The sequence below is a fragment of the Gallus gallus genome, chromosome 3 (assembly GCF_016699485.2).
Source record: "Gallus gallus isolate bGalGal1 chromosome 3, bGalGal1.mat.broiler.GRCg7b, whole genome shotgun sequence".
Lineage (NCBI taxonomy): Eukaryota > Metazoa > Chordata > Aves > Galliformes > Phasianidae > Gallus > Gallus gallus.
The window spans coordinates 58,877,207-58,897,479 of record NC_052534.1 but is presented as its reverse complement, the minus strand read 5'-3'; the positions used below and the strand labels follow the sequence as shown (position 1 = coordinate 58,897,479).

Sequence of the window (20,273 nt, the reverse complement as noted above, 5' to 3'; positions counted from 1 at the left end):
AAGTTGTAGGTGTGAGGAAAAGGGGGAATGATTCCACGCCCTATCCCATTTATGCCCCACCCCTCGAGGTGCTCAAGGCCAGGTTGGATGGGGCCTTGGGCAGCCTGATCTGGTGGGTGGCAGCCCTGCCCATGGCAGGGGGCTGGGACTGTGTGGGCTTTGAGGTCTGTTCCAACCCAAGCCGTTGTGTGATTCTGTGATTCACACATCACCCACTCTTTTGCTGCTACTGTGGCCTGGAAAAGCTTGGAGCTTCTCCAAAATCTGTTTTGATACAGACTCAAACCACAGCAGGAGAGTGTTTTCTCCTATCTTTCCCCAGCTGTATCACCTGCAGCAAGGGTTGAGCTCGTAGTACACCTGCATATCTGCAAAGGTTTACATAGTATCACACACATCTAAAGAAGCAGAAGAAAAGTCTTCATAAATAGAAAGACTGAAACATGATTAATAGCTCTCAATTGCCAAACCATCAGCAAAATATTAATGGCAGGGGTGCAGACTCTTGCCAGGGGAGGAGGTGTCTTCTCAGGACTAGTCTGGTGAATCTTTACTTTTCAAGCCACTGTGCACATTAATAATGTAGTGGCAAGCATCAGACATGCATTCCAGATTGATGACACTGTAGGCGACGGTAACAAAGAGAAACAAAGGAGGGCACGGAGCTGTGAAGGAAGCAGAGGCAGAAAGACAGAGCGGAGCTGCCTTCAGTTGCAATAGACAGGTACAGCTAATGCACGTTAAGGAAACAACTGCTGAACAAGGGGAGATGTGCTGGCGCCACGTGAGCCAGCACAGAAAAGAGATGTGCACACGACATGCGTTCGGACTGAAATAAAAGCTGGCAATGAGGGCCGATGTTAGTGTAGGTACCTTTCTTCGGTTACCAGCTACGGCACAACCTGATATTGCCTTTAGCCATCTCCTCACGGAACGTAAAATGAAACCGTGCGTTCACTACTGCATTTTCTCAGTCGAACTAAATTGTCAGACTTTGGAACACAGGCGCGGATTTACTTATTACTAAGGACACTTTTTCCAGGGCGCTTTATTTTCCTGTAATCTCCGTTCGGTGGGGACATCGAACCCCCAAAAACAGCGGTGGGGGAGCGCTCCAGGCCCCGTCGCCATGGCGGCACCACGAAGGCGGGGTGCGGCGGCGCGGCGCCATGGCGTCACCCGAGCGCGCCCCTCCAGCGGCGGAGCCGGTTGTGGCTCCTCCCGATCCGCGGCGTCACGGTGGCGCGGCCTCCCCTGCTCCGCTCCGCTCGTGACGTCGGCGCGTCCCGCGGAGGCGGCGGCAGGTGGCGGCGGAGCGGCGCGAGCCGGCCCGGCCCGGCGGGTGAGTCTCCGGGGGGGGGGGGGGGGCGGCCAGCGGCCGCGCTGACAGCGGCCGCCCGGGATCGGGGCCGGGGCGTGAGCCGAGGCCTGGCCGGGCGGTAGGCGCCGGCCCCAAACAAAAGGCCGGCGGGCGGAGCGGGCCTTCCGCGGCTCCGTGCCCTGCGGCGGAGGACCGGGTGCCGCCCTCGGGTCCGCGCTGGGGTCCGCGTCCCGCGGTGTCGCTGTTCGCCGCCGAGGGAGGAGGCGGCCGTGCGCGATCGCGCAGGGCCGCGGCCTGGGCACGGCGGAGGGGCGGGCGGCGGGCCGGGTCTCGGCCGCTGTCCGCCCGCTGTCAGCGCCGGAGCCTCGCAGCCGGAGGGGGAGCGAGGGATGTCGGCGAGCACAACAGGAAGCGTGTGAGGAGCTGCGAGCGGTGCCGTCAGGTGCTTTTGTTTCCCTGCGGCTGACGGTCCGGGCTCGAGGTTTTTAATTGCATCCTTCGGGAGTGGTAAAGTGGGACGAAAAACTAGGTCCTGCGCTCGGTGCTACGCGTATTGTCACCGCTGACAGATTATTGCGAAATACTCGGTAAAGACGAGGTTTTTCATGCTGTGGATGTCCGCTTTCCGCATGTGAAGAAACCCCAATCAAAGCGTCTTATTTCCGTTTTCGGTTAACTTTTCTGCGTTGTGAAGTAGGAATAGGGTAGAGCTTGTTGCTGGGAGCGCAGCGGGCAGTGCGCAGGGGGTAATTACAAGGGAGAATAGGGAGCGGAGCTGTAAAGCGTTCTGTCACATCGGTAGTGCTGAAGGTACAGCGCTGCGGCGTTGTTAGCTGCTGCCTCTGGGCAGCGGGTTGCTTAAAAATAGGCCTTAAAGTGCCTCTGAGAACGCACCGCCAAAAGTCATCACTTGCGGTAGTACTGAAGGCACGCTAAAATCTGAATATTGATTTGGACACTTTGAGTAAATCTTAAATATTTGATGTTTGTGGAGACTCGCTTTGCAGCCCTGTGCGGTTAACGTTGTGGCTTCTTTCCGAGCGAATCGAAGTACCAGTTGTTTAAATGGCTGAGTGAAAGTTTTGTTCTTTTTTGTTTCTTTTCAAATCCGCGGCATCGGTGTAGATGTAATGGAATTGTCATTTGCCCAGAGAGATGGAGCTGCAGGACTTCTGAAGGCTGTTGAATAAGGTTTGGAAGGCTCTTGGAGTTGCTGGGGAAAAATCTTTCTTGGAAATGATGACTTTTTTCTCCGTTCTGTGCATGTTGATTTATGTGTCACAACGTCCCTGTGCTTAATTTCTCTCTCAGAAACATCGATGGCTGCAAATGAGGCCGTTTTTGCTTTGTTTTCCCACAGGAATTGTGTCACTGTCCTCTTATTTGAGCGCGAAACTGAGGTTTTCCTCACTGAAGTAAAATGAAATAGGATGCGGGCTCCCACTTATAGCACAGCAGAAGAAACTCATCTTGAATAAATGTAGCAGTTCAATACCAAAATGGTTGACTGTTGTGCACTTGACTGTTCTGTAACACGGATCCAAACCAATATGTAAGCTTTTTAAAATGAACGCGTAGTAATGCCGTGTAGGGAATGACAGTGAATTTGAAGCCTTATCACATCAGTGATTTCTGAAAGTGTTGCAAGTTTAAGACGGAGAGAGGAGGCAGTGAGGTTGTTTACCTGCTGTGCTTTCCAATGCTTGCTGGCAGTTCCAAAAACACCAGATAGGATCCATACCTTTAGCTGATACTGTATTGATGATAATAGGCCTCCAGATGGGAGAGCGATTTTGTTTAATTATTATTTTTTCTCCCTTATGACACAGAACACCACCAGCGTAAAGCAACCACCACCATCCTTCCTTCCTTTCCCAGTATTTGGCTCATGCTGTCCTGTAGAGAAGAGTTCTGGGATCCTTTTTCCCCTGCTGCTACCTTCCCCCACCCCACCTCCTCGGTAACTGAGATACATGTTAGGGAGCCTGATGGTAACAGTCAAGTATTGAATCACAGAAGAGCATTTACCTTTTATCATTTCTTTTGTAGTGCTGCACCTGTTCAGTTTTCAGCCTCTGGCAGACAAAGGATGAGTTTGTGATAACTGTTGTAGAGTGGTCTGTCTGGTGTTGCAGGACTTGTGAGATCACCTTTCATTTGAGGCGAGGTTTAAGTGATAGCCTTCAGCAAGTGAGAAGCTGGCTTTAGTTGAATTTACCGGTGGTGTTTTTTTTTTTCCTAAGAAGCTAAATTTTATTTACAAAGATTTCCTAGAGCCGTAAGTAACAAACACCGCGCTTGTATTTAAGATGTGGCTTCTTATGTAAGTTTCTGGAAATGTGTTTATTGTTGCTGTTTTTCCTGTCACTTGTGTCTCCAAAATAATAGAGAAGTGAAAAAATTGCCCTGGCTATGATAGGCTACTGAGAATTTGATAGGCAGCAGCTAACTGATCTGACAAGAGATGGTTTCACTCCACCTCGGCCTAGTAAAAGCTTGATGTTTTTGTCAAAGAAGACCTCGTGCCATTTTTGGATGACGGGTCTGTTAGGAGGAACACCGCTTCAGCATCCTAACACGGTGTGGAAGAAGCTGGCACAAGGTCCCCCAGCAGGCGTCCTGACAGCCTTCCAAGGAAACAAGGGGCGGTTAACGCTGGCTGAGCCACAGTGTGGCACCAGTTGTTGCCCAGCTGGTGATGCCAAGTTTGAATTCCTATTCCCGGTTGGTGGGATTGTCCTTCATCTGTTGTGGGCTGAGTGTTTCAGAGTCGGTGTGCAATAGGCCTCGTGGGCTTGGTGACTGCGCGGGAGGAAGGGACGCTCGCAGGTTGCCACAGATAGCGTAACTCCTCGTATGAGATGCTTTTCTAGCGTAGGAAGTTAATTGCTAAGTATAGAACACGGCTCTCAGCCACTTTACTTCAAAGGAGCAGGAGTCCAGGAAGGGGTGTGTGTGTAACCACAAGTGTCTTTTATCCCGTTTAGTAAAATTTCCAGGACTGGCTTATTAAATAAATAACAGTGTAGTGAAGCATGGAGGTTACCTGAAGTCAGTACGTGAACTAGTTCTTTTTAATAGCTGTGCAGCGATTATGAAGTTGCTGTGCCATAATCCTATAATTATGCCCTAATTGGATTCTTCTAGGTATAATTACATACGTTAAGTACACGCACGCATTTTTTTTCCACAAGAAATCTGTCAGAAATGACCCAACCTCCTTCTCCCATCTCCACACAACATTTGGTCTCACAATGCGCTACCTCTAATAGCGGATTGCAAGAAGTAATAGATAAAAGGCTTCGAGTGATGCCCACAGATGTGCCATAGAGCTCCAGCCCTAAGATGAAGGCCTGAACGCCACATTCACAGCACTGAGCTTGTTGCAGCTGTCTCTTTGATCATAGCAAACACCATATCTTGTCTGAGCGGATTAGTAGAGCCAGAATTTTAATGTGATTGCAGCTCTCCAGATTGATGTGTAAAGAAACGATGAGGGGAGATCCATCTTTTGAAAAGGTGCTAGGACAAATGGATAGGCACGGTAATTTTTGCATTTTTCCTTAGGAACGGTCTCTAAAAATAGCTGCACTGAATGCCACGTGAAGCTCAGCTGTAAAGAAAATAACGTTTGAGTAATGTGTCTTAGAAGTCCTCTGAACATTTCATTCTGATGTTGTTAGTGATAAGTGTTCAATCATTGGATAGACTGTGGCACAGAAGATTATAATACAAAGTGTTCCGCGTTCTTTCAGGAAGTTATTGCTCCTCCGTTTCTCTGTAGACTGTACGTAAGTCTGATATGCACTGTATTTATGCTGAAATGATTCCTTCCTTGAGCAAGTGTTACAAGGAAGGCCCTAATCAACAGACTGCTCGAATTGTGGAGAGTGCCTAGGGAAAGTCCTGTGTTCACATGCACTGTTTTCTCCTCAAACACCTGCTGCCTGTTTAGAGGCAAGATACAAGACTAGATAGATAGTCCTTTGGGATAACGTGGTATGAAGTGTTTTTTCTGCATATAGATTTAGGTAGCTGTTTTTACCTTCTAAACTCCCAGAATGCAAGAAGTCGTATACTAGAGGTTAAATTTGCATTAACATAACATACTCCTATCTTTGATCTCGTTTCTGCTTTTGTGTACATAGTTACTTTATGGAAATGAGGCATTGACTTAGTATGGCTGAAGATAATTGCCTTTTGTAAAACTTTAGGAAGAGATAACTTGCATAAATTAAGACGTCAAAATAATTGACATCAAACTGTGGGCCAACATTGATAATTGCAAAAAATAAGACAAAGTCTGATGATAATATTTTTGTACATTGAAAATAGCCTTTGCCAGGTAAATGAAAAGATAGTAATTCCATTTCTGTAACAGGACCCTGTTGGTATATTTTGCTTGCTCATACCTCTGTACAACACTGTTGTAATGGTGATACTGTTTGCTTTCCAGTAGCGTGCAGAGAAGCCGAAACACAGTAGTGTACCATTGGGCAGGACAAGGCAGGAATGAGCCAGCCTTTGGAAGGAGGACCTGCCATCCTAGCTGGAGACATCTGAAGAGAGGACATCTTAGTCCTGTGGCATGCTCCAGTAGAACTTACTCAGAAGAAGTAAGCTGCTGTTTTATGAATGGACTTATATGTGCCAGCTCCTTGACAGACTGCCTGCTTGCAGTTAGAATTTGACCTGGAATCTGAAAAAATTACTCTGTTCTTGGGTGGTTTCATGGGAATTTACTTTTTCTTCTGACAGAGTCCCAATAGACCAGAGGAATTTTCATTCAGCTCTTATATATTACTTGGTCCATAGCAGCATCCTTTGTGTGTTGCTGAAGGCACCCTAAGCTTACCCAGTGAAATGTAGGTTTAAATATTAATTTAAAAGAAAAAGATAACAGAGGCGAGAGGAGAGGATGTGAGATGTGGCAAGACTGTAAACCAGCTTCTTCTCAGTTGACTTTGGGCTGCATTTATGTTAAAATGCAGTGTTCAAATGCTTGTTGCTCCCTTTTTAGCATTTGAAAACCATTTTAACATGAAGCCTTTTTCGGTTAAGTCTTGTTCTAAAGTATTACTGTTAATTTCAGGGAAATTAGTCTGCACTCAGTTGTATTTAGTTATAAATATCACAGAGCTGGAAGAAAGTGCTTCCACAGTCATAGCTTAGCAGAATAGCAGCCTTAGATGTTTTTCCTCCTTTCTAAAGGGCTTCCTGTTCAATAGAAATCTACATATATGTCATCACACTAGCTTATAAACCAACTGTGAACTAGGTCTGATACTTAAGTAGGTTAACAATAAAGGATTAATTAGGATCTTTCTTTAGAAACAAAAAGGGAGACAGCCTCAGTTTAGTTGATCTAAATCTTCAAATGCATAATTGTCCTGCATTCTGAGCACATGCAACTGCAGTTGTGCTTATCTGTTATTAAGAATTTATGTTGCTGGGTAGTGCTTGGTTAGAGATAAAGGGTTATTCCTCTAGCTGTATTAATTTTACACACAGCGTTTTCTTCCAAGTCATTAAAAATCACTGAAGACTTTCAAGATGAGACATTTATCCTTTCTTTACAATTATGTGCTGTGATGTGTTAAGGTTTTGATCCGTTAAAGAGGCAGAGAACCCCCAGATTAATAGGTGACCAGTTGAACACAGTTCAGGTGCTACAGAATTGTGCAGTGAACAGGTGAACAGAACTCTCACTGCTTTTAGTTTACTCTTGAGTTAACTTACGATACCAGAATTTGCTTTGTCAAAATGAACTACTTTTTAATCTCAGCAGTACACAAATTCTTAACTATGATACATAGTTTATATAGTGGTTATTAATCTTCTGGTTGTTTCTTTTTTAATTGAGGAGGATAAGCTTGTAAAATGTATTTAGGAGAAGGAAGCCTTTTGTAAAACTGTAGCATGGAAACAAAAATCTCAGCTGCTGTGCCTTATTTCACAGTAGTATGTTATTATGGGAACATTTGGAAATTCAGATCTTTATTCCTCAGCCGGGGTTGGCAGAAATCAATCAATACATGGATTTCTCTTTCAGCTCTTTTGTTATGGGATACTGATTGAATTGTTTCCATGGGTACTCTGAAATCTGAATAGCTTTTCTTCCTTCCTTTTTCTCATAAGTTTCTTGTCATAAAAAAAAAGAAAAACAACCTAGTTTTGGTGTAAAGTTTTGTTCCGAAATACAACCTGAAACATGTGAGGCTGTCAGGAAGCAGCTTGTTCACAACACTGCTAGCATGGATCTTGTACGTAGATATGTACTGTAAAGACATTTACCAGGTGGTAGAGCCATGTCTGCAACTGGCATGCTGAATGAAGAACTAGTACAAGGATTAGGGTTTAATCTCAGAGAAAAATTTAGATACAAAACTGAAACATAGATGGACAGAATTATGTGCTACTTCAGGAAAAATATAAGCTGTGGAGCTTTTAAAAATAGTTTGATTAAAGTAATTGGATTAGGGAAAGGCATTGGACTTTCGAGAGGAAATTACAGTGATAGAAGGAAATAGTATAGAGAGAGACATTTTAAGTAAATAGCACTTAGATACGCTTCTGTATCTATATTTACAATATATTTTTTTAATAGCCCAGCGTATGTTTGTATAAAGCAGCAAGGCTTTTACAGTTAACACTAGAGATTTTCTCCTGGGGTAGTGTGTTTTGCTAGAACAGGCTGTCCAGACAGACTGTGATACAACTGTCCTCACAGATTTCAAACAACTCATCCGGACAGAGCCATGACTGATCAGATCTAGTACTGTTGGTTGGGTCATGTGGAGCAGGAGATGGGACTGCATCACCTCTGACGATCCCTTCCGACCCCACCTTTCTGTGATTCTGAGATCCTTTTGGTTTAACTATTCTCAGTTGTTTGTACAGCAAAGACTAGTTTTACTGGAAGGCTGTTTTGCTGAGTATGAGCCCTATTCTGCCAAATTCCTTGGAGATTTAATGTGGAAAAGGCACCATTTTAGGCCCCATCTCCCAAAGTCTATTCTCCTCCCTCATTTGATATTTGGTGCTTTGTTTTGATTGCTAGTAAATAAGAATATAAAGGGAAAATTACCATGAAACAATCTGTAAAAAGATGGCCATGACTAAAACATCTTTAAGCAGTTTTTTGCATGTCAAAGCTCGAGTATTTCACCTACTGAAGTGCTACAAAATGACAGAGCAGCACAGTTACGCATTCCTTGGTCTTATCCTCACTTTCCACTACAGTTGGTTAGAAAAATGATCTTTAATGACAGAAGTAAGGCATGGTCAGAGAAGGAAGTTCACAAACCAATCAGATTCTGGCTGTGTGTTTCATTTCCTGTGATATACTACCCCTTCTGCTGGGCTGGAACAATTCCTTGCGAGGTAAATCAGCGAGTTCACCTGCTCTGTAGGAAGAAGAAATCCAAGATATCTTTTGAAAAAGTCACTTCAGTTTTCAAATCCAGTTCTTTCTGTAGCCCTGTGGCTGTTGCAAGCCTGTCTGAGGAATGGTACACTGGGGTGTATGGTGACTAACAGGGTGGGAATACAGTCTGGTGCTTCTGCCAAGTGCATTTTGTACTATGGGATCCTACTCCAAAGTACTGTTCTGATAATACACTAATCAAACTGACGAACACCAGTACTGTGAAAATAGATGGTTCTGTGGTTAGGTTACCCCCTTGGGAAAAGAATTATAGCTTCTTTAAATTTTCTGAGGATGCTCCAAAATAACTGACTGGCTGGACATTTTGTAGTACCTTCAGGCTGCATGAAGTTCTTCAATCAATACTGCTTCAAGAAGAGGACCAGGGAAATTCCAAAGCTTGGCATGGTATTTTATTGAAAATGAAGCAGAAATTTTAAGCTTAGCAATTAGCAAAAGAAATTCTCCCTAAATTCAGCTTAGTCTGTTGACTGAGGAAACAGGATGTTAGCCTGTCAGTTTCTTCAGAAGTTGAGCTTCATAAATGATATCTTACCTTAATCTAAGGCAAACATCTCATTATGTGGACTGCGAGGTAGAGGTGCTAGTTTAGGTTGACACAATAAACTGACTTAAACCTCTCTTTGATCTTCTGCAGGATGGCTGGCTGTGGTGAAATAGATCATTCAATCAACATGCTTCCCACAAACAGGAAGACAAATGAGTCGTGTGCTAATGCTGCACCTTCCCTGACAGTCCCTGAATGTGCTATCTGTCTGCAAACGTGTGTCCATCCAGTAAGTCTGCCTTGTAAACACGTGTTCTGCTATCTGTGTGTCAAGGGAGCTTCTTGGCTTGGGAAACGTTGTGCGCTCTGCCGGCAGGAGATCCCAGAGGATTTTCTAGACAAGCCAACCCTATTATCACCAGAAGAACTCAAAGCAGCAAGCAGAGGCAATGGAGAATACGCTTGGTACTATGAAGGGAGAAATGGTTGGTGGCAGTACGATGAACGTACCAGCAGAGAGCTGGAAGATGCCTTTTCCAAGGGTAAAAAGAGCACTGAAATGCTAATTGCTGGGTTTTTATACATAGCAGATCTTGAAAACATGGTTCAGTATAGGAGAAATGAGCACGGACGGCGCAGAAAAATAAAACGGGACATAATAGATATACCAAAGAAGGGAGTGGCTGGGCTTAGGTTGGACTGTGACACTAACAGTGTCAACCTGGCACGAGAGAGCTCTGCTGATGGTGCGGACAGCACACTGACTGGGGGGGCTGCAGCCGTACAGCCTCTGGTGCCTGTTTCCGCTAGGCCCCTGCCATCACTGGATGGTCAGCTCATGAGTCCTTCGACACCCTCTCCTGATGCAAGCACTTCTCTGGAGAACTCTTTTGCCCACTTACAAATAAACGGAGACAGTATGGCTGAAAGGAGTCATAGGGGAGAGGGAGAGGAGGACCACGAATCGTCATCTTCTGGTAGGGTGCCAGCCCCTGACACCTCTGTGGAGGAGACTGAATCGGATGCTAGCAGCGATAGCGAGGATGTGTCTGCTCCCCTCCAGCAACACCCATCCTCTGCCCAGCAGAGACACTTGAATGCAAACGCAAACCAGTCTGGAGCCGATAGACCAGTGGCAGGGGGAGGGGTGGCAAACGCAAGCGTAAGATCTAGGAGGCCAGATGGACAGTGCACAGTCACTGAAGTGTAAATCTGGAGCCATGCGATTTAAAATCTCAGTCTCCTATCTGTAAATTTTCTGTCCACATTGGCATTGCACTCAAACCTAGCAGTGTGTTTGGTGGGAGGGTGGGGTGAAGGGAAGAAACAGATTTGGCCTAACTTAAGTCTTTTAACACGTCTTAGCTGGAAGACTAACTGTAAGAAACTGGGTTGTCCTGTTAATGGTTTGAAAGCTGCTTAGCAATACCCGGTTTTCTTGAAAATGTCTTGTGTTTTTTTTGTAGCATTTCCCCCTTGAAGATACTCTATCCCTTTTTGGCCAATGTATATCTACTGTACAACTTGAATCGTCTTCATTATCTGATTGTTGCATTAAGTGTCTTACTACTTTCTGCATGGATTGATGTATGAAAAGAACACTAAAGCAATGCGGGAGCAGACAAGATGTTGGGTGTGAGCAGGATGCTTAATTTAATGTGAGAAAAATAGATGTGAGTTTGGAGTTAAAACGTGTTTTTACTAGACAAAGAGCAAGCATTTACCTTCCTTCGATGGAAATGTAAAAATGCTGTTAACTTTTGTTGCAACTTCTTACCTATACGCTTCATGGCATTTTCATCAGCTTTGCCATCTAGTCCTTGTAGTTCTGTTTTTGAAGTCTTTCTTGATCTGTCTCGTTTTTGTTACGGAATTTATAATTTAATAAAACTACATTTTATCAGTAACCATCTTAGATATGTCTCCAATTTAATTGAACTTAATTGGAGGAACTTTAAAGAAAATTATCATAAAACAGCTTCCTCTGTTCACCAAAAGCAAGGATTGGTTTAGAGTAGCATCTTTTAAGTTCTTTTGTTCCTGACTATTTCAACCAGAACACTGATCTAGGAGGAATATGTCTTTCTAATGAAAAATCACAAGTAACAGGCTTACTGCTTACACAGGCTTCACACTTCTTAGCTGAAGTGCTGACCAACTCACTTCACTGTTGCAGTGGGCAAAAGTATCACACAGCCTTATTAGCAACAGAAGTGCTGAAATAAAAGAGCAAAAGTAATCATACTTGACCTTGAAGTACTGAAGACATTGTTAAGGACTAGATTGCTATTATCTGTTCTTCATAGCGAAGCTTCATAACTGCAGAGATCAGATAATCTGGGACTGGTATTTGAAATGTACTCACGAATTGGGCCATTACTACAGAGTGAGAATTAGAAAAAGTTTATAAGCCAGATCTTAAGTACAACTTGTCTTTATTATAGCAATTGAAAAAAAAATGAGAAACATTTGCTCATTGGGCTCAACCTTTAAAATAAAGCTAATTAAACTAACCTAGTTCTTGGTGCACGTGTTCCTGAATAGAAAGGGCTGAAAGCTGATTCTTATGTATTCCCAACTATCAAACAAAAAGGTGCTGTAGGTATACGATCATTTGAAGAGAACTAAATGGGCTGGCTTTTAAGAATGGTAAACTTAAGTTTCTAAAACTTTCTTACAGTAACAAAGGCTGACATGCATTTTCTTGGGTGAAGCTGTATCCATTCCTGACTTCTCTGCCCACAGGTGAGACAGTGGGTCAGTGAACAAAGGAAACTGCACAGGAGACTGAGACAGGTGAAAGAGTATTTCTTGCTTTCTCAGCTAGGAAGGGGTGATCTTGGTCACAGATTTTCACCTTCTAGTTCTATCAAGAACTAAGCCAGTAATGTGACCTTTGGAAGGAAAGAGTTTGGAGTGCTTTTTACTTTCATTTGTTAGCCATCACCTTTTTGTTTTGTTTTACCATACGCTAGCTCTAATCAAAGTCTAAATTTGTGCTGTAAAATATTCAGTAAGAAAGCTTCCAGTATTTCACTTAGCATGAAATAACTCGCCTACTACAACAGTCATGCCCTGTTAAAGCAAGATGCAAAGTTCAGGACTTGCTATATACTTAATTTGAGGAGTTTCAGGATATACGTATGTATATATTTATATATGTGTGTGTGTGTGTGTGTGTGTATATATATATATATATACACACACACACACACACAATGAATTTTATCAGTGATTATCCACTAGAGTTTTTGACCAAAGCAGAAGCAGACTTCTGTTCAGGCCAAACACCCATCATATTGCTTTTGGCTCCCCAGGGTTGACTGCAGCTGTGAATTACTAAAATTAAAGTAAGGCCGATGGGAGCTTAACAGCTAATCATCAGAGTGGCAAACTCCCAGATCATGCTAGGAAGAAGTAGCAACCAGTAATTCCCACCTTATATTTAAACCATTACCTTCAGTAGGAAACTTGTTCTGTATCTATTTTAGCCAAGCTACAGCTACACTGCACATATTTTTCTTCAACGAAGCAGGTGTTCAGCAAGAACACCTAGCTTACCTAGGCTCTTCATTTGGTAAGTATATTCCTGCCAAAGGTTGGGTAGCAGCAAATATGGGGAAGTATCAATATTGCTAGAAGTGATCCCCAGTGTGACAGTATTCAAGCTTTCAACAAGAATCCACACACTTTAAATACTCAAGAGCGTCCCAATACACAGAGGACAGGCATTTCACAGTGGAATACAAAACCTTGTTTGCTGAGGAGAGAGTTGGCAAACTAGCCCCTAGAAAATACAGAAGCTAGTACTCCTTTTAATTAGGAGACCGGGGAGGACCAATTCTGAATTGGGTCTCTAATTCACTTTGTGCATTTGGTGCCTGTTCAGTTTTAGATCAGTTCTAAAGGAGAAGAAGCATGTAGTCTTTAATAAACTTAAAGAAAATACAACTGCCTATTAGCTGCTGGCTGCAGGTATTTGGCACTTCAGGATGACAAGCAAGTGCTCTCAAATTGACCACTTAGGTTTGAAATTACTAAAATGGGGTTCCATTTCATCTCAGTCTGGAGCCCCCATGATAGCAACCACAGCAATTTAGTTGGGCTGGTTTTCATAATAAGGACTGTACTTATTTTTAAAATGAAGAATAACACAGTATTGGGCCGTGCACCAGATCTGTGATCAAAGCTAACACCTATAATTACGAGAATCTCCTACAGTAGAGTTTGGTGTATTTGTGATTCCAACTGAGAGAGCAAGATGAGTTTCCTGTAACCTTTTCTGAAAGCATCTTGGCTGTTCCTAGCACCAGTTAATGACTCGTCCTGTTCTTAGAAACAAACACTGAGGATTGCTGGAGAAAGGCATTTGCTGAAACGAGAAGCTCCATGCCTACAAATCAAACTGGAAAGAGAACTCCTGCACATACAGGACGTACGTACATACCTAGTTTCACTTACTGACAGCACAGGTCTAGTTCAAGCTATATGCATAAAACAGATGCAGCATTTCTGCTGCAGTTTCCTACCTTTCTAATTTGTATCATTAAGCTCACAGAATATACTAATGGGCCTTATAGCCTGACACCTGGATTAAGAAAGAAAAAGATACAAGTGGTCTTTCTTAGGTTCTAAGTAATGTTCACAGCCATTAAAAAAATAAAAAGATCACAATATTTGCAACAGCAAAGCACGTATTTTTTTGACTGATAATGTGAGGTGCTATCGCTTCATAAAGTTGAGTAGGGCTTGGGGGGGGGGGGGGGGGGTGAATATGGACTGGACAATGCTTTGAAGGTACGAAGATATGGGCAGTCTGGAATCCCTCAGGAAACTTGAGAAACTTCATGAAAAGCGCATCAGCTTCATTACTAGTGAATCAAATATTCTATATTACAACATCCTTACTTCTTAAGTCATGGGGTTGAAACCCTTCAGAGTATAAGAAAACACGCAGCAGCACAGGACTATCAAACAATGAGCTGCTAGATAAAAAAAAGGGAGGAGAGAAAGCACATAATAGACAATGCCCTCTCTGTACGTTCCTGTTCCCATCTCTTCTCTAACTTGGAAGTAAAATTTAGAAACATTAGGATAGGAAGGCGTGAAATCTTCCTCCAAAAGTAGTATAACGTGCAAAGGCAGAAAGGAGGGATCAACAGGGCAAAGTTGCTTATCTTTTGCAAGGTGCCAGCTCAAAACACACGCCTTTCTTCAGCATTCCTTTTCTTTTGGTTGTTTCAGGCTATGGACACTCCCCACTGTGAAAGCCATATAATAAAATACTCAGCAGAATATGGCATATACTCAAAAGCTACAGAATCTTAACAGACCAACTAGGCCTGATCCCCATCACTGATCCGTCCCGAGATCCCCAAACCTACATACAGTTTCCTCACCATGTCAAGCTTGGTAATTCTGCCACACTGTGAAAATCATAATATGGACTTCCATGCAAGGAATCACTTCATTTCCTAAGGAACTTTGGACCACGTACTTAGTTATGCTTAGTGAGAGCAAGAATGCACAGCCATGCCAAATAGTCCAGAGTTTCCTCCTTAACATGCTCCCCCGGGGTACATAGATCCCAGGTCCAGCCCTCATCATAGCTGAATTGGGAGACTAGGGCTTTCTAATCAGCTGTACAGGAAATCCTCAGTTATGGATATGCCTGTATGTTTCTGCTCTCACAGATGTTGCATTCTAAGTGAATAATCATCAGCCAAAGCAGGGATTCTGTCTCAGTTTCTGATTTCTAAAGGGAAAACTCTCCCTGCTGAGTTATCTAGTAATTCACACAGTTGCTAGCATGGTGTAAGAAAGGTGACAGTTGATATAGTTGCCTTTAATCAGTTTTGAATCACCCAAGAAAGCTACCGGTCACAATCCAGTAATAAAGAAGAAATAGCTTACCCCTTTTCCAAAGATCAGGGCTCCCTAGAAATTCCCAAAGGAGATGATCTTCAAGCACAGATGCTTCCCTTTTGTCTGCCAGCCCTTAAATGAGGTTAGGGAGGGGCAGACCCTGGGTTCACTCCTCCTGGTTACACTGGTGAATTGCTTCCACCTGTGCTCCCAGGGCTGGCTACGTTCCTTCACCAGGTGCTCAATCAGTGGATCAGGCCGTGACCCAACAGTTCCCATACACATGGTTATTGAGTTCCAAGCGATCTGGTCTTCCACAGCCCGAATATGCTCTATTAGTAAAAGGAAAACAAGCCTTTCCAGACAAGTCTCCCATGAATGCTGAAGTACTGAGAGCATCCAGTTTAAAAAAATCTTATTTGGGAGCATTATACACCACAGGCTTCTAAAATTTCAAGAAGATTCAAAGTGAAAAATGAGGTCAGCAGCTTTGCATGTGCTCAGCAGCACAGACCCGGGCTGTGGGAATGCACAGATGCGTATGTTGGTGGCTGGTTTCAAAGCTGTGAGTAGACACTTAAATGCGTTTAAAGATCTGGATCCACAACAGCAAACAAGGGCTACAAGCTCTTCAGTGAGTTAGAACTATTTCTGTAAAAATCACATCACTAGAAAGTAACACATCCTTGTATACTTTCTGAACAATGATACCAAGAACTGACTGAAGATGAAAAAACGATACTCTCACCAGTTACCAAAGCTTCGAAGTTGCTTTAAGGCACGGGCCACGTGTTGGGGAATTCAGCTTTTATAGCTTTGGGCACACCTGTTCTGTAAATAAAGAAACCTCTCATCTCTCACACAATTCATTTCTATATCAGTTAGAAAAAAAAAAATTATTCCAAAGAAAATAATCTTCAGCCTCATTGCAAAATAATTATATTCTGTTCTAAGCCCAGTATTTACCTTTACGTACGAATTTCACTAATCTCCATTCAGTGGGTGATTAGAACAGTAAAGGATCTTCTGGGGATTACTCTGTGGTTGCACACCAAATAAGTCTGCCAGACGTGAACGACAGGAATGCTAAGAACTTGCTCCTTTAAACTGGCATTAAACGATTCAATCTATTGTCTGCTTTTGTGAAAGCTTCGTGTGTAAAATATCAAGAATATTTATTATGTATTGGCCATTATTTATGCTTTTGTCTTCTAGTCAGTGCCTCCAAATTGGCAGGCCCACCCCACACAGTTCCAAAAACATCCTTCTCTGTCCTTAGGGCAGCTTCCAGTGGCAGTTCTCTTCCAGCCGTGACCACCTTTTTCACAGCCTGTATCACACTAGCTGGACCCTCTGTGTACTGACTCAGCCAGGCTCGAGCTTCTTCTAGCGATCCGGTTTCATCTGAAGAAGACAAGGTCCCCTCTGACAGTCCGAGATGCAGTGCTCTCTCAGGGTCCACCCCATGAGCCCTGCTCAGCAGCTGGAGGGCAGCTCTACTGCCAATGATTCGCACCAGCCTGGCGGCTCCTCCCCAGCCTGGCACCAGGCCCATGTGCTTATGGACAAATCGAATCTCACTGCCTGGCGTCATCAACCTGTCAATGAAAAATAGACATTCAGAGGTCAGTCTGGGCAGTGACTTCAGTTTTCAGCTCTCTGGCATTCACTTCTCTCTTTCCTCCCTTCTGCTTGCAAATGATAATGCAGTCTGACAGTTTGCTAATTACAGCCAGAGCTGTAAAATCTTAATTTTTACATCACTGGTGCTTCTTTATGTTTTCTGTTGTTATTGTTCTAATCTAGAGAGTCAACCCAAGTTTGATTTTCTAACTACTCACTGCAGTAAGGAAGGTCAGGATGGATGTTCTATTTATGCCACACAATGCGTAACAGAATTCTGTTTATGTCTTATGGTGTGTAATAGAATTGCTCCTCTCCGGGAGATAGAGGGAGAGATCTTTACTTTGTTCCCACAGTCTGTCACCTTCCCTGTTTAAGAACTCACCCCAGGGTTGATTAAACTCTCTCCCTGGAGGAGCTCTGCTGCAGTGGATGGTACTCTCTGCATGGCGTTCATACTGACACACTGGGTTAGTGGAAAAAGCCTCTCAAAATAGAAACATGAAGGACAGATGTACAGAAGCAGGCCAGTACTTCTTAAGATATGGTTCTGCAGCGTGGTTGCTTGCTGCTACCTCTAACACAAGGGTTGTGAATTATACTATATATTATATATATAGGCAGATTAACTTCCATCCAAACACTAACTGGCTTTTTGAAGATAAAACATGTAATACTAAGATCTACACGAGTGTATTTCCTAACAATGCAGTTCTCTTTAATGAAAATACCAAGTTGAACAGCTTTAAAAAGGGAAAGAAAATCTTCTTTGAAAGTGGAACTGCTTCTGGAAACTCACTGTTCCCAAATCTGCTTAGTTATTGTTAATTGTTTGTTTGGTTGCTTTTTTTTTTTTCTTAATGAGAGCGCTATCAGCATTCATGATGTATTACAAAGCACCAGGGCTGAAGAGCTTACAACACTTTATCCCACCCCCAATACAATGCACAAAGGCAACAGCTGACATGCCAGATTGCATGAAAGCCATTTTGTGGAGATAGTGGAGGAAGGTTAATGTGACAAAACGAAGCGAATGGTGTTGCAGGGGAAGAAAGGCTTTTAGCTAACATGAGCAAGTGCTTCCCAAATGCCACAAATCCCAGGGGGCTCAGGTCTCTCCTCTTCAAATTCTGCAAGTATTCCAAAATTCCTTTCTTGGTGCAGCTTACTTTGCAATTTGCTGACACCCGAAGTCCTACTGGGAAAGCAATAATGAAGACATTATTAAGGGCTTAATTCTAGCTGTGCTGAGCAACACGAAGCATTAAAAAAAAAAAAAGAGAAGTGGTCATACACAGCAAGTCACACGATGCTACGTGATCTGTAGGCAGCCTCATAACAGCCACAATGGATAAGTAAGGTGATGCCGTGTTTGTTGAATCTGAGAGTGTGTAGGCACTTGGGTTCAGGCCATAGGGACAGACAGGTCAGTGAACACACTGTGGGAAAGTACATGGATTCATCTGGTAAGTACTGGCAACACAGTTGGAAGTTCACACGTAAAGTTGATTTTTATGTTAGAAGCATGGCCGATCCCTCAGTACTATCAAGAAAGAAAGAATTTACTGTGTGGGAAAGAATATGTGACCCTATTCAGTTCTCACCCTCATCAGAGAAAATGGAACCAAACGATCTGAAAGGAAAATAAATGAGTTGTCTGGCTGCAAGTTCCAGGCTCTCGCAGGGACTCACCTCTCCATGTAATGCACCTTTCAACAAGCTCCACAGAGAAAACTAAGAGGTCAACAGAAGGTGTAAATGTAGTCTCTGCCTGTCTTCAAACTTAAGAAAGGTGTCTGTGGTTTCTCAGGCTTTTCAACTATGAATCCTCTCCAACGTTATGTCACTTATTTTAGAAACCACCCATCACACTCTCCATTTAGTTACTCTGCACAATTCCAATCCTTCTGCTCAGGGAAGTGAAGGAGACGAGCTCAGATTTTGCACATTCCAAAAGGCAAAGGTTGCTGCTAAGCTGCCTGGAATCAGCCTTGAAACATCACCAGCTGCAGCCGTGCATAAGTATTTTCCTCTTTGTTTTATGGAAGGAGTTGAGTGTGTCTTCTGAGATATGACAGATCTGATCTAACGTTAGATGAATTTATGTAACAAAAAGTACATCAAACAGTACTAAACACAAAGATGCAGACATAAAAATAAAAAAATAAAAAAGGAAGACAGAAGCACCATTCTATCCTTGAGCTGTTTATAGCTTATTCATCTAGTACTGGCCCCGTCTGAAACACAACAGGAGATGAATACAAAATGAGTCTCTGATGTGACTTAGTATGCCTGTATTTGTCTTTTAGGTCAAGAGAATTAAAATCTGGGTCTCCTACATCCCAGGGGAAGGTCGTACAACGAGGCTCCTGGACGCATGCCTTCCCTGTCCTAAGGAAAATGAAAATCTGTTGCATGACAATGCTGAAAAAAACATTTATCAAACATAATTCGTATGCAATGTAACTGAAGGACTTCAGAAGCAGAGAAACATCCTTCAGAACAGAGAAGAGCAGTGAAATCCCTGTATCTTAAAACACAGAAGAAAAGTTAAGGTAATAGAAGCGCCAAAGAGCAGCACAAACCTTCTCTAAGAACATTATAACCCCATGTTACAAACACTACAACACCTCCAAGGAGGAGAGCACAGCTACCAGGGGCCACATCCAATTTTGGGTTTGTCACCTGCAGCAAATGAGCTGCAGCAAAGATCCCTGCTGTGCATCATAAGGTATTCACAGATCCACTCAATGTTACAAACCCTCCACCTTTGATAGGATTCCTTTGCTGACATCTTGCTGTGGCCACAAACTGACTGTCACATCACATCACTGACAATGCACGTGAGAAGAACACTGTGTTTGCCACTACCAAGGCAGCCGAATGAGTCCCATCCTTGAACAGGCACACTTGCTTCCTTAAAGGCAGCCCTCCTTTGGAGCCAAGAGTGATGCTTCCTGCACCAATGCACCTTCCAGCTACTTGAAGCTAGAGCGTACACAATGAAGGCTGAAAATGTAATGCAAACTGAAATGTATTTTCTAAGTTCTTCAAATCTGCTTTTTACAGCACCCCTGTTACTGAACTGTTCCAATAGGTATAATCAGCTCCTTGGGTAGAATACAGACTGTCTTACAGTCTGTGCTGGACCTCACTTCCTCATCTACTGAACTTCTGGGGTTTGAATTAAATCCAGCATTCTGACAAAGCAGAGGCACTAATGACAAATATAGGTATTTGTTATGTACTGTAAAAGTTTCTGCCACTATGATTCTGAATGCCGCGATGGAAAAAAGGATGCCTAAAATGTTACAGGTGCTGTCAGCAACCTGGATTTCCTTCCCAACCCTGTTTGATACTCAGTGTCATATAAGGACACAGATCCTTACTTCCAGTCTTCTCCTATGATCTGGCCTGACACTGACACATCAAGGAGGGAGGCAGCCAGCATCACACAGGGCTATAGCACCTGGCTCTCAGCTACAGTTGTCCTGGAGAAGGCAGCCAGAACTGCAGGAGCTGACTTTCAT

The 20,273-nt window shown here is 43.3% G+C and overlaps 2 protein-coding genes across 36 annotated transcripts in view; one reads left to right on the top strand and one right to left on the bottom strand.

Moving 5' to 3' along the window:
- Nucleotides 1-624: 624 nt before the first annotated feature.
- Nucleotides 625-11,162, top strand: RNF146 (ring finger protein 146). Of its 18 annotated transcripts, none has more exons than XR_006938798.1 (5): nt 1,291-1,342; nt 2,447-2,512; nt 2,682-2,873; nt 5,778-5,937; nt 9,406-11,162. XR_006938798.1 is itself a non-coding variant. In XM_046939263.1 (4 exons), exon 4 carries the CDS (start codon nt 9,407-9,409, stop codon nt 10,463-10,465), a length of 1,059 nt encoding a protein of 352 aa, XP_046795219.1. In that variant the 5' UTR covers nt 1,291-1,342; nt 2,447-2,512; nt 5,781-5,937; nt 9,406; the 3' UTR covers nt 10,466-11,162. The 18 variants fall into 18 exon arrangements, 14 of the variants coding, with proteins under 14 accessions (XP_040553858.1, XP_046795219.1, XP_040553857.1 ...); XR_006938799.1 differs by having other exon boundaries at nt 1,291-1,763; XR_006938800.1 differs by lacking the exon at nt 2,447-2,512 and having other exon boundaries at nt 1,291-1,763.
- Nucleotides 11,163-11,673: 511 nt separating this feature from the next.
- The window catches only part of ECHDC1 (ethylmalonyl-CoA decarboxylase 1), a 41,207-nt gene continuing 32,607 nt past the window's right edge, over nt 11,674-20,273 (bottom strand). For 12 of the 18 annotated variants that reach the window (XM_015284434.4, XM_040697312.2, XM_040697319.2 and 9 more), the window contains one exon: nt 11,674-16,718. In XM_015284434.4, coding sequence (XP_015139920.2) covers nt 16,313-16,718 — 406 coding nt within the window. In that variant the 3' untranslated portion in view covers nt 11,674-16,312. The remainder of the gene's footprint in view (nt 16,719-20,273) is intronic. The other 6 variants (NM_001305109.2, NM_001305111.2, NM_001305112.2 and 3 more) reach the window with 2 other exon arrangements.

Excerpts from the sequence above, each read along its gene's own strand:
- RNF146 (XM_040697924.2), top strand. The coding sequence starts at position 9,407 with ATGGCTGGCTGTGGTGAAATAGATCATTCAATCAACATGCTTCCCACA.